Genomic DNA, 14,284 nt, shown 5'->3' with positions numbered 1-14,284 from the left:
GGTCACCTATAGCGTTTATGACAACAATTACAAATGCACCTCAGTAGCTACACAAGCTTGAACAATAACCTCTCATTGTATCTCGCACCAATAAAGAGAAAAACATCGGCAACCACCATTGTACTGTTTTTACACGAACACGTCACAACAATGAACCGACTAAGGACGTTGACTGCGCAATATTCCCCACTCACTTTCAATATCTACTCACGAAATCTCCGCCATTCCTTGCCAAGCCTCCATTAGAACCACCAACTGCTAACCCCGCGCGTGAAACAGTGAACAATGATACAACTGTGAAGTGAAGTGGAAACATGACGTCACAGATCTGGTCACCTCCGGACATTAGGGGCGTTTGTGCGGAAGAGCAAGCTCCCCTCACATCATGCTCGCAAACTGGATTCATGTTCTTAGCTCTAGTTACCCAACTCTTCGGCGGTTCCTCCGATACCCCAAAACCGATTTCAGGTCCAGGTCAAAATTACGGAACCCTAGGTGGCATCAGCTATGGCGTTTCTAAGCCTGTCAACCCTTTCTACGGAACTGTGACATCTCCTGCTTTCGAAACCAGCATTTTGGGGCCAACGCAAGTGACACCATTGGGACCTTTGCCAAGTAATTTCTTAAGGCCTGAAGTTCAGAGCGTAACCCCTGGGCTAGGACCCGTCAGAAGCCAGTTCCCATTTGATGGTCAAGGGTTGGGATCACAAGCCAAGGGAGTTAAAGTGAGCCACCATTCTTCCGCATCGTTTTACATGAAGAAAGATAATGAACCGGAAGTCAAGTTTGAATTCGGCTCAACATCAAGTAGACACCCTGTGTCTAGAAGTGACTTCGAAGATGTTCTGGCTTCAGATTCTGAAAAAGTGACTGTGAAAGTAGATGAAGAAGCAAAGGTTAAAGCTAAGAAAAAGGAAAGACGACGTAGAAAGAAAAGGCAAGTGATTGAAGAATATGATTTTATAATTGTCGGCGCTGGGTCGGCGGGGTGTGTCCTGGCAAATCGGCTGTCGGAAGTGAAAAGTTGGAAGGTTAGTAATTTTCCTTATTAATTTACAGTAATACTACAATCAGTTTTTCCGGTTGGTTTTTATTCTAATAACGAGAAGTGAAGTAATGACGGTTGCAATGTTACTTTTTTATAATTATCAGCATTATTTTTGCAATGATATTGCACCTACAACTACCTTGCTTTTTTTTGTTATAAAGGTAACTGGCCTATGAGAGTAACTGGATAGAGATCTAATATACCAACGAGAGTTTTGTACAATTTTCAATGTTTGAAAATAATATAAAGACATTTTATAATTATATTTACTTTCAAAATTTAAAGTAGGAACATTCTAAACTGCAGTAGGTGAAATATTTAAAGGAAATATGTTTTTTCCGATCCATAAATATGAAAAATCTATAGGTAGGTACTTTAATTAATTACACAGTTATTATGTAATCATAAACTAGTAGGTAGATATCGATCACAATGCGTGTGAACGTGGCAGTTTCAACGCCTCTTACAAGAAAATCAATGAAAGTTAATTACCTACATGGTTCATTCTGCATTGTTACGCTGAATTATTCCCATACACAATTACATATAGGAACACATTCTACATAAAAAGAGATTCCTTAATGAGCATATTATTATATAAGTACATGAGCTATTAAGGTCAAAATACCTACTAAATAGCTTTCAGATAATGATAATAATGTTCAATTGCTTTTTCTTTTGGTCACGGGTCCGAAAAAATGCGTACCTAAATCGCATTTAGCTTCTAAATTCGTAATAACACTAGGGATAACATAATTATAATATGCGGTTCAGCTGTTTGGACACTACCAAAGGCGAAGAAGAAGATATAAATTATACAGACACGTTAAACTTATCACACGTCTCTTTTTCCGTTGGAGGGGTAAAAACACACTATCGCGACATTGGTATCTATGAATCCAAATTATTCATCACCATCATCATCAGCCAATATTCGTCCACTGCTGGACATAGGCCTCTCCCAAGGAGCGCCACAACACTCGGTCCTCGGGCTTCCTCATCCAACCATCGCCTAAGGTCGTCAGTTCAGTGGGCAGGAGGGCGTTCCTCGCTGCGTTTGCCTGTTTGTGGTCTCCACTCGAGAAGGCCGATATGACCAGCCCACTATTCATACATACCTACCTTAAAATTCATGTATTAATACGTAATGATATAAAATATCATCGTTACAAAAATCTAATATAGAAAGTGAAACAAAGACCCCGCGTCTATCGCTACACATGTCGGAAAGTTGGGATTGTTCATAAAATGTTTATTATACCAATTTCCTTTTCTAAATTGTCCACGTAACGTAACCCCCGGCAAAAATGTCTGCAAAAACAAACTCCAACAAATGGCCAGTTGGCAAACGCGAAAACTTTAATAAGGGACCCAATAAAAACGGGAATAAAGAGGAAAAAACAGGGGCAAGTTTGATACTATTGCACGTTAGAAGGGGTCAGTAGATAGTGTCTTTATGCGGTTGTTGGGCTATTCTGACAGTCGGTGATAGAAGCGAATGGTTTTTGTCTATTTCACTGCCTTTTTCGTTGATGGAAAGGATATTTTGAAAAATATATTTTTTTGTTGTATTGATTAACTTAAGGCAACGTATGTAGTATAATATTATGAAGTATCATGTGCTTCTTCTATCACAACGTTTCGTCCGTAGCTATACTCATCAAACTAATAATATATATACACTCACGAGATTCTTTTCTAAACTTTTAATTTCGATTTTGATAAAAATACCTTTTTAGTTTGTTATATTCTGCCGCGCTGTGTCACTCAGCTAGCTTTTTCCGTTTAGGAGTAATACGGTGCTATTGTTAATGTAACTGTAGCTTTTAACACAGTTTGTATCTCTGAATTTCAACATTTTATGTTAAACTTATAATAACAATATTGCAATTGGCACTAAACCACAAGACAAGCCCAGCAAACCTATTAAGACAGAGTATTGAATGGCAATAATTATTCTCATTCGTGACCAAATGTCTTTGAGATAACAAGTGAATGCTAATAGTATTAGCTTAGTTGTAGCAATGCAGTCTATATCCGCATTTGATAACCTAGAATAAATGGGGTGAAGTTTTGTCAGTGATTGACCCAAAGGCAGCAAATTTACCTTAGAAAATAACAATAGCTGCAAATAAAATGTAAAACACTGCTAAATGTTTTTTGAGTTATTTGATTGGGTCAAAACAAAATATTTTGTTGCAAAATTGACTTCAGCTTAGAGCGATGGTAGCTCAGTCGGGTAAGCGCCCGCTTCTCACGCCAGAGATGCGGGTTCGAATCCCGGCGCTGACATGTACCAATGAGTTCTTTTCTGAATTTAAGTACAATGTATACCATCGCTCTTACGGTGAAGGAAAACATCGTGAGGAAACCTGCATATCTAGATTTATCACATCTAGATATGTGAACCCACCAACCCGCAGTGGACCAGCGTGGTGGGGAAATGGTCCAAGCTTAGGAAGGCAGTTTAGACCTTGGGGATAGGCACAAAGGTTCCATTCGAGAGAGCCAGGTGCAGGTACTGTTACCCCCACAGAGAATAGAATAGGATAGAATAGAATATGACTTCAGCTTTGATCATTAATAAAAGTTGACCTACTGGAATGGCATTACTAGCTAATACACAATGTCGAATAGCCATGTCCGGTTTAGTTTTACCAATGAGAAAATAATTAGATATTTACTGGACTCCAATTGAGAGCGGTGGTAGCTCAGTCGGGTAAGAGAGCGGTGGTAGCTCAGTCGGGTAAGCGCCCGCTTCTCACGCCAGAGATGCGGGTTCGAATCCCGGCGCTGACATGTACCAATGAGTTATTTTAACTTAAGTACAATGTATACCATCGCTCTTACGGTGAAGGAAAACATCGTGAGGAAACCTGCATATCTAGATCTAGCACATCTAGATATGTGAACCCACCAACCCGCAGTGGACCAGCGTGGTGTGGAAATGGTCCAAGCTTAGGAAGGCAGTTTAGACCTTGGGGACATGCACAAAGGTTCCACTCGAGAGAGCCAGGTGCGGGTACTTACACCCCCACAGAGAATAGAATAGAATAGAAATGGACTCCAATTGGGTACACAGTACACACAGCCACGTCGTTTTTATTATAGTACTTATTCTATAATGATAGAGGTTGAAAATTAAAATAAATTGGGAAAAAGTAAGGTCTTGTTGACTTAAAACTTTGTATAAGTACTATTGTAATCAAGTATGAAAAAAATGAATATACAGGGTGTTGCAAAAAGGGTATACTAAGCCGAAACGTGCATGTGCAGCATGGACAGCATGGTATGTGTAAGCCCGAAGCTGAAATAAGAATCCACGTGACCTACTAAGTTTCTAGGGAAAAAAAAAAATATTTTCCCTAGAAACGTAGTAGGTCACGTGACTTTTTTACTATGAGAATGGTTATTTTTTTCCTCAATTCTATCAGTGCCCCGACTGTGAACCAGCATATTATTATACCTCCATTCCTGTAAAATAAATCATTTTTTCTTTATCTTTTTCAAATGTCATACCTAACAAAACACACAAGTAAATAAAATGTTGAACTTATCACCTGCTGCCTCAACCTACAAACTTTACTAAGACCATAAAACCACGAGCCCAAAGTGAAAACTTTTACAATCCAAGCCTCGCTAGTTCCTAGTCACCTAGAATAGTATTTTGCCCTCAAACAGTTTACATAATAAATGGGAGAACGGCACTTCCTGAATTTCTTGATTGTCCTTTGTTTTTTTCCTTTTTCGAGAAAAGTTTGTAAATGATGATAAGGTCTTCCTTCCAGAAACTGAGAATGGAAAAAACTATTCGATGCATCATTAGTTTTCTTACTATGGTGTAGTAAATATCGATCGTAGTGGGACACTCTCTGATAAGCAAAAACAATTACCTTAGCACGTCTATGGCTCCTTAGGAATGCCTTAAGTATGATCAAAAGTATTATTATAGGATTGATGGCTGATGATTCATCACAATCCGACTGTCAGATGTTTCCAAGCCGCCCGAAGGCCTGTCACTAGGCTTAACGACTGCTGCCGAAGCAGCAACCGGGACCCACGGCTTATCGTGCCGTTTGAAGCACGGAAGCGCCCAGAAAACAACCACTTGAAATTGGTCACCCATCCAATGACTGACCGTGTGATCACTGAAGCTATGTCGACTTCGAACGCTTCTGGCTGATGATTAGTGCGACGAAATACCTGTAAAAGGAACAAACTATTTTAATTTAGCTTTATAAATGCGGTGTAAAATGTACACTTCCAATGCTGCAGATAACTCAAACTAATTAGCAGAAGTAATTAGTGAAGAAGAGCTGCAAATTGTATAGAATCGACGTGAAGCCCGACACTTCAAACCGTTACAATAACAGTACAGGAGCTGGTTTTAGTAAACCATGTTTTTTTACGGCAGTCTTCACTATTTTATCCAGGATGTTGCAAAAAGGGTATATCTAAGCCCGAAACTAAAATCTGAATTTCAAAATTCGCGAAATAAAAGTTCTCCATTGTTAAAAGTCACGTGACCAACATAGTTTCTAGCGATCTGGCCAGCATCTTCTTTTTAGTTTAATTTTAATTTTAGGTATATTAGATAGTTTTAGTTAGGGATTAATTATTATAATTTTATCATCATGTATTATATAACTTAAATAAATTATTTCAGTTTCTATGGAAAATTAAATATTTTTTTTGCGAATTTTGAAATTCTGATTTCAGTATCGGGCTTAGATACACCATGCTGCACATGCAGGTTTCGGTTTAGTATACCCTTTTTGCAATAACGCGCTCAGAGCAATGAAAAATTTTAAGTGACATACCGCCAAAAACGAAAAAAACTAGCTTAATAAAACCTTCTGCAATATTGAAGTACATTTAACAGCGCATCAGAATACTATAAACTTGCATAGTATTCTGAACAAGTGGGTTTTCAACTAGTACAAACTTAACTGTTATCGCTATTTTACCGTTAAAATAATCATCGTGTTATTTGTGACTTAAACTCTATAATTATTATCAAAGGTTAATATCGCAATCGGCCAAGAAAGCCTAAACTGTTGCATTGTTTACCTAATCAATTTCACAGTTGTTTTTGCTCACAAACCCATGACCACATTAACGGTTTTATCCACTGCTATACTTAATTAGATAAAGGTGTTAAGAGAAAACTTCGCAAAAAACTTATCAAGGTGATTTCTGAAATCAAACTAATCTGCTATTTTAAAATTGTATTTGTGCCAAATTCAGCACCGATTTTTAGTTTTCCTTTCACCAAAAGCAAAAAATATGTGTTACTTTTTATATATTATTATTGTACGTATTCATATTATGTGGTATCAACAAATAGCTTGCCTTTGCCCAGCAATCGAACACAAAAATGTGACTACAAAAATATTACTTATAGATAGATAAAGATAATTTGTGGATTTTTTTTATTTCGTTCCTGGTCCATCGAATCCTTTAGTTTTCTCACCGTTAGTCGGTATAAAACACTATGGCTAAAGTTTCACATAATTAATCTTGAAACTGTCTGTCGCGAGAGAAATGACTTCGCTATAAAATATTTGAAACAAACTTTGGTTCTCGATTCGTCTTTCAACAAGTTGCTGTTCAGATTTTAAAACTATAGCTTCAGGGAAACTAGTTGATTTGATTTTTGTTATTCATTTCTCTCTCTCTCTCTCTCTCTCTCTCAGCCTTCCGTAGTCCACTGTTGGACATAGGCCTCTCCTAACGATCGCCACCCCAAACGGTCACCCGCCATCTGCATCCAGCGGCTTCCCGCTACCTTCCGCAGATCATCAGACCAACGGGTTGGGGGGCGACCGACACGCCGTTTGCCGACACGGGGTCTCCACTGCAGAACCTTTCTACTCCAGCGGTCGTCGGCTCTGCGGGCTACGTGGCCAGCCCATTGCCACTTCAGCGTGCTAATCCTTTTGGCTATGTCGGTAACTTTAGTTCTCCTGCGGATTTCTTCATTACGAATCCTATCTCGCAGGGACACGCCTAACATAGCCCTTTCCATAGCACGCTGAGCAACTCTGAGCTTGTGGATAAGCCCTTTGGTGAAGCACCACGTCTCGGCTCCGTAAGTCATCACTGGCAACACGCACTGATTGAAAACTTTTGTTTTCAGACACTGAGGTATGTTTTCAGTGAAGATGTGTCGTAATTTCCCGAACGCTGCCCATCCGAGTTGGATTCTACGAGCTACCTCTTTATCGAAGTTGGATTTTCCTAATCGGATCACTTGTCCTAGGTAGGGATACTGATCAACAACTTCGATGGTGACACCTCCTACAGTTACGGGCGATGATGAAACATGTTCGTTCGACATGACCTTTGTCTTGTCCATGTTCATTTTCAGCCCAACTTGTTTAGAGGCATCATTGAGGTCTGTGAGCATTTCGCCTAACTCCTCCATTCATTTACCGGATAGTAATTAATCTTTTGAAGTGAAAATTTATAGAAACTATACGTTTATTATCCACGCATATTGCAAATTCAAGGAAACGTAACGCTGGGTCTCTAATACTCGTATGTATAAAAAATGCGATGAAAATTTCCAATATGGCAATGAACTATTCTCAGAAATATGGTGGAACTAATTAAAATTATAAACAAATAGGTATAATATTCTATTAACTATAGTATTAAGCAGGTAAATATAATTAATTATTAAGTGAAGTCATTAAGACTTACAGTTTAGTAGTATTTTAGTCGTATAAATGTAGTTTAACTAATAAGTAAAGCCATTAAGACTTTTGAAAATATATACTATATCGTAAAAAAAATATAAATTAACAATAGGAACTTCTGAGAAGACCTACGCGATCAATAACAAAATATTCCAAAGTTTATTACCCTACCTATCTCAAAATTATACCTCTATAGTTCAGTATTTTATTTCCTCTGCATCTTAAAACGAACATAAAAAGCTCAGTTTATTTCCTAGAAACAGAGCCCCAGCTCTCGTTTTCATAAAATTTAATTTTGATAGTTTAGACCCAATCAAACTTTTCAGCGCCTTCAACTAGATGGCGCTGCATCGCAATTTAATATTTTAATAGGGAAACAACTTTTCTCACTAGCGAGCTAATTTATCATGTCGTCTGAAGTCTTTATTAATAATCGTGTTTGCGTTTGTTTTGTTGTTTCTGTAGTGCTTTGTCTTTGAGAGTTTGAACTAACCAGGTTGGGAGTAATCCCAGAAAATATTTATTTATTAAACACCAGCAGCAATATTGATCTTACTGTGTTTAAGGCCCTCGGAGTTTGAAGGTTTTTTTTATAATCATAACCATTTAAGAGGCACTGGCCGATAAATAAATAAACAGATGTACTTACCTGAACTTATGAATTTTTCATTTCTTCTTATATCTACCTAATTTTTGGTGCAATACCCGTAGCAAATTGATTGGTCAGTCACACTAACTGCCCAGAGGGGTCACTCTATATCACGAAAAACGAAGTATCGAAGGATCGAAGTGCCGATTGCAGGACAGTTCTCGTTCGTCCGTTTTTTGTCAGTCTAGAGTAACCCTCCAGGGCGCGGAAATCTTTCATGTACTACAGTCATTAGCATTACCCTCTTACCTAAACCTAATTCACCCTAATTTTCCATAGTAAAAAGTCACGTGACAAAACAAAAATTCTATGGAAATTGTTTGTTTTACGCGAATTTCGACATTCTTATTTCATTTTCGGGCTTAGATATAACATGCTGCACACGTAGATTTCAGCTTATACCCTTTTTGCAACACCCTGTATATTACGTTCCAGATCCTACTCCTAGAAGCCGGCCCAGAGGAGCCAGATGTGACCAGCGTGCCTTCCTTCGCCCCCCTACTAGGGAGCTCCAACATCGACTGGCAATACCGCACGCAGCCCGAAGAGCTGACGTGCAGGGCGCAACGGGGACAGACTTGCCCTTGGTTCAGGTATGAATTTGTACAGCTTCAGTAAGGTCACAGCAGATATAAACGTAACGTAATCGTTTCGAGCTCGTCCTGAGGCGAGGTTAAAACGATTCACATTAGTGAGCGTTGCAGTAGGGAGTTTCGTACAAAGAATACTGAGCAGCTCGAGTTGATATGGTTATGATATCTTTCCAAGTTGATATGTGTGCTGTGACCTTAATTATACACTTGTGTACGTTGTAAAAACTAAACTTCATTACCTACAAACAACTAATTGAGATTCTGAAAAGTTACAGAAGTGTTATGTTTACATCAACATGGTCGATTCGTCTACTGCGTTCTTGTCTGACGTGAAAGCGATTTTCATAAATAAACAAGTATAGCGGTATAGCATTATAATAAATTAATGTACCTCATATTTGTAAAATGTTATTTTCATGATATCAATAGGTAATTAGGTACATGCAAGATTTTTTCGTTGGCAATAGGTTCCATGTTAGATAGTGAAAATAATTCCTAGTTACCCATGCATTGGTCAATCACATAGAAAATATCTTATATAAAGTATTTTATGATTTTTAGAAGAAACTACTAATTTAAAACTTTACAGAGGGAAAGTGATGGGTGGCTGTAGTTCAACAAATTATCTTGTTTACATGAGAGGTAATAAAAAAGATTATGACGCTTGGGCTGCTTTAGGAAACCCGGGATGGAGTTTCAAAGAGGTAAGCTAATTTTACCGTTGGTGTTGTAAATTTTCTATTTATGAATATTTTTTTTTATTAAAATTTGTTTTTTCATTATAGGTTCTTCCGTATTTCTTGAAATCAGAAAACAATAGAGATATAGAATCAAAAAATAAGCTTTACCACGCAACAAGTGGACCCATTAACATCGAAAGATTTCCATATGCTGACAAAAACATAAAAACTTTACTAAGAGCGCTTAGTGAAACTGGTTTAGAGGTTACTGATTTAAATGGCGAAAAACAAATAGGAACTATGATTACTCAAACTGCTTCCAAAAGTGGCCGACGTGTATCAACCAATGAAGCCTTTATAAAACCAATTAGGCACAAGAGAAATAATCTTACAATTAAAACATCATGTGAAGTCACCAAAGTTCTTATAAATCATAATAATAAGGCCGCTTATGGTGTGAAATATATCAAAAATGGTAAGTGGTTTAAAGCATTTGCTACAAAAGAAGTAATTTTATCTGCTGGAGCTTTGAATTCACCGAAAATACTTATGCTTTCTGGAGTTGGTCCCAAACAGCATCTTGAGGATTTGCAAATCCCAGTTATCAAAAATCTTAAGGTTGGTTTTAATATGCAAGACCACGTTACCACTGAAGCTATGATTATGAGACTTAGCAGCAAGACAACAACTCTCATAAATGAGACACAAATGCTAAGTGAAGTATCACATTATTACAGTATAAGAGATGAACATAATCCTTTGTCTTCAACTGGCCCAGTCCATGTAACTGCTTTTATAAGAACCGAGTTAGCTGTGGCAGATAAAACCATACCTGATATTCAGTTTCATTTCAATGGAGTAAACGTCAATGATTTTTATTCTGATCCAACGACTTATTTAGCAACTAGATATTTTCCGTTTTCCTATTACGATGGCATAAATGTACGACCAATATTACTGCTCCCTAAAAGCAGAGGCTACCTTACTCTAAATACAACAGATCCTATTTTTGGTCCACCACTAATATATCCGAGATTTTTCACTGTTAAAGACGACATAGATACACTAGTGGCAGCTCTAAGATTTGCAGCTAATTTGGAAAATACCAATGAATTTCGTAAGAATGGTATCAAATTTATAAGAACACCTGTGAAATCTTGCGGTAACTACAAATGGGGAACCTATGATTACTTCAAATGTTTATTAACTCATTATACGGGTACAATTTATCATCCCACTGGAACGTGTAGAATGGGACCTAAATGGGATGAAATGGCAGTGGTCGATGCAAGACTGAAAGTCTATGGCGTGGAGAAATTAAGAGTAGCTGATGCTTCAATAATGCCGAATATAGTTCGGGGCAATACTATGGCTCCAGTTATAATGATAGGAGAAAAAGCAGCAGATTTAATCAAAGCAGATTGGAAGTGATTCATATCAATATTTGATTTCTTCAATAACAATCACTCATTTATAATATTACTACCTATAATATACATAAGTATCATACGGGTTTAAACAGTTAATAAACATTATTAATACCGAGATGGTTGTTGTTATTTACCCATTTTCCTTATGCTGTGATTGCAATTAAATAATGTTTTTATGTATGAACATTTATAACAAACACAGAATTACACCTAACACTTAAGTAACCACCTAACACTTCTACAGTTCCAGAAAACAATTAATAGTAAAATATTGAAAGAATTTATATTATTGGAGACCTTTGCATAGTAGTGGCAAACACAAAAAATTTGACACAAAAAACTAAAAGATTTGATTAAAAAAAACACTTCATTATTTAATTGGTAAGTCACATTTTGAAATTTCTTTACTTCAGCCTCAAATTATTTACACCGTAGACTCATTTTCATTACATAATCACACATGTATTCATTCGAAACTTTCACCATCATCGTCATTGAACATAATGGTAAACATTGTAGGACTAGGTTAGTGACCCTATTTGGATTTATATGTCAGACATTTTTTGCAATACACTGTATTTAGAATCAATGTAGAGCTCGTTTACTGTTCAGTTTTCACACTGCCAAGAACAGGGTGATAATTTATCAGTGCAAAGGCATATCAATATACTGAAAAAAAAAACTAGATAAGAATAATTCAGAATACGCCTAAAAGTATCTTCTTCTACCTCTATAAAAATATTACAATGTCATCGAGTAATTTATGAATAATACGATATGAGTAAAAAAAATTGTACTTTACAGATATTGATATTGGGATATTAACTCATAAAATTGTACACTGTATGTAGGCTGTCAGCGCAGAACAACCTCTATGGCTGCCTCCCCAGTAGGCAAACCGTTCGCCACCGACTGAGTTACCGGCGTATCAGTATGCCAATTAAAAACAGTTAACAGTTTTTCACTCACTTTTTGGCCGAGTTATGCCTACTGGGAACGCAGCTTATGTTCATCATCAAAACAATCCAATCAGTAGATAAAGATCATCTCCACTTAGTTGACGTCATTACATGTAGATAACTGAACTTATGTACTTAGAAGAGCTTAGCGTAAACAAACCTATAATGTAAGAATCATTGGCTATAACAACATTATGATATTATTTGCAGAGGTAGAACAATGGGAGGCTCCAGCGCTATAAACTACCTGGTTTATATGAGAGGGAACCGGAAAGATTACGACCACTGGGCCGAACTCGGAAACATCGGATGGAGCTATAAGGAGGTAAAGAAAATTATTAGTAATAATAATTATACATTTACTAAGTTAACATTTGAAACTACCTATATTTTAAAATGGATTTATAAAAAAGCGAGTATTAGTTTGGAAAAGTAGTAGTAGTAGTTAGTAGTAGTAGTAGTTAATTCAGCAAAAATAAAATACAAAAAGCAAAGTGTATAGCTTTCAGTTAATTGAGCTGAATTCAATAAAACGATATGATAAGGAATTGTCCATGACTATATAATGACATCACAATAAGTAATGGTCTTGTTTCTTGCAGGTTCTTCCGTACTTCAAAAAAGCTGAAAACAACCGCGACTTTGAAGCCAAAGACAAACATTACCATTCCGTTGGAGGCCCTCTGAATGTTGAAAGATATCCTTTCTTAGACATCAATTCTATGATGTTAGTCCAGGCCTTCAAAGAAAGAGGCATTCCACTTACAGATTTCAATGGTCCTCACCAACTAGGTACAGACATCGCACAGTCCACATCTCGCCATGGCCGCAGGTGGTCTGTAAACACAGCATACATCAGGACTATTCACAACAAAAGACCAAATTTGGTCATCATAAAAAATGCTCTTGCAACTAAACTCATCATCGACTCTTTCTCAAAAACAGCACATGGGGTGGAGTATATCAGGCATGGAGCGCTTCACTTAGTTTACGCAAAAAAAGAAGTAATTGTAAGCGGTGGACCGATCAATTCTCCGAAGCTTTTAATGTTGTCAGGAGTAGGACCTAAAGAGCATTTGCAAAGTTTAGGAATACCTGTTTTGTCAGATTTAAGAGTTGGTAGCAATTTGATGGACCATGTTACCACTGATGCGTTGATTGTACAACTCAATCGCACAAACACTTTAGTTCCTAGTGAAGTGTTATTTAACTCTGTATACGACTATTACTATCAAGGTCCAAAGAAAAATGGTCCATTAGCAACTACTAATACGCTAAACGGTGTTGCTTTTATCAAAACAGAGTTTAGTTACGACGGACCTGGCGTACCAGATATTCAATTCCATTTTGATGGAAGAAACGTCAGAGAATTCTACGCTGATCCAACCCATTATTTAGCATCAAATATATTTCCATTGGCTTATCATGATGGCTTGTCAGTGAGGCCTTTACTACTAGTGCCAAAAAGCAGAGGAGTTGTTTTGCTAAACGCTTCAGATCCTGTCTTTGGTCCACCGTTGATATATCCTGGGTTCTTTTCTCACAAACACGATGTTGACACGTTGGTTGCTGCTATGCGATTCTCTGTAAGTCTGGAAGAAACTGAAGCATTCAGAGCTAGTGGTGCTTACTTTGTACGAACCCCGGTTGAGGCTTGCGCCCATCACCATTGGGGCACTTACGAGTATTTCTTCTGCCTTCTTGTCCAATATACATCGACAATATACCACCCCGCTGGGACATGTAAAATGGGTCCGAATTGGGACAAAGATGCCGTAGTGGATCCAAGATTGAGAGTGTATGGTATCAAAAAGTTAAGGGTGATCGATTCTTCCATAATGCCAGTAATAATTAGAGGTAATTTGAACGCACCAACTATAATGATTGCTGAAAAAGCAGCGGATATGATTAAAACGGATTGGTTGCTATAGAAAAAAAAATTTGAAGGGTACAAATTTAAATGTGGCTAAGGTCAAACATGTTTTGTTTTATGTAATGCAGGTATTGATAAAGAGTAACAATCACAACACCTTTTTGTTAAACATGTGTGGTTTTTTTAGTTTTTAGGTTTTGAGATTATTGATTAGTAACAGTACCTAAACAATATACTTTCAGTAAAAAATGTAGCTGTTTGTTTCATTTCAGTCCTAAAGTTTGTTTAGAGTGAAGTTCCTATTATCGTTGTAGATACTATTAGAAGAAGATTCGTGCTACTTACTAATGA

General features: G+C 37.2%; 1 protein-coding gene across 1 annotated transcript; it reads left to right on the top strand.

Annotated features, from left to right (window-relative positions):
• The first annotated feature begins 208 nt into the window (after positions 1-208).
• Positions 209-13,993, top strand: LOC105387888 (glucose dehydrogenase [FAD, quinone]). The gene is made up of 4 exons (XM_048631363.1): positions 209-1,031; positions 8,834-8,991; positions 12,271-12,385; positions 12,663-13,993. Exons 1-4 carry the CDS (start codon positions 315-317, stop codon positions 13,989-13,991), a joined length of 2,319 nt encoding a protein of 772 aa, XP_048487320.1. The 5' UTR covers positions 209-314; the 3' UTR covers positions 13,992-13,993.
• Positions 13,994-14,284: the final 291 nt, after the last annotated feature.

This window comes from Plutella xylostella, chromosome 28 (genome assembly GCF_932276165.1).
Source record: "Plutella xylostella chromosome 28, ilPluXylo3.1, whole genome shotgun sequence".
Lineage (NCBI taxonomy): Eukaryota > Metazoa > Arthropoda > Insecta > Lepidoptera > Plutellidae > Plutella > Plutella xylostella.
The sequence above is the reverse complement of the archived record's forward strand: the minus strand, read 5'-3'. Positions and strand labels throughout refer to the sequence as shown.

Bases quoted from the DNA above. Each gene is read 5' to 3' on its own strand.
- LOC105387888 (XM_048631363.1), top strand. From the start codon at position 315: ATGACGTCACAGATCTGGTCACCTCCGGACATTAGGGGCGTTTGTGCG. The intron at 8,992-12,270 runs GTATGAATTTGT...TATTATTTGCAG, and splicing joins CAGACTTGCCCTTGGTTCAG to AGGTAGAACAATGGGAGGCT. The intron at 12,386-12,662 runs GTAAAGAAAATT...TGTTTCTTGCAG, and splicing joins TCGGATGGAGCTATAAGGAG to GTTCTTCCGTACTTCAAAAA.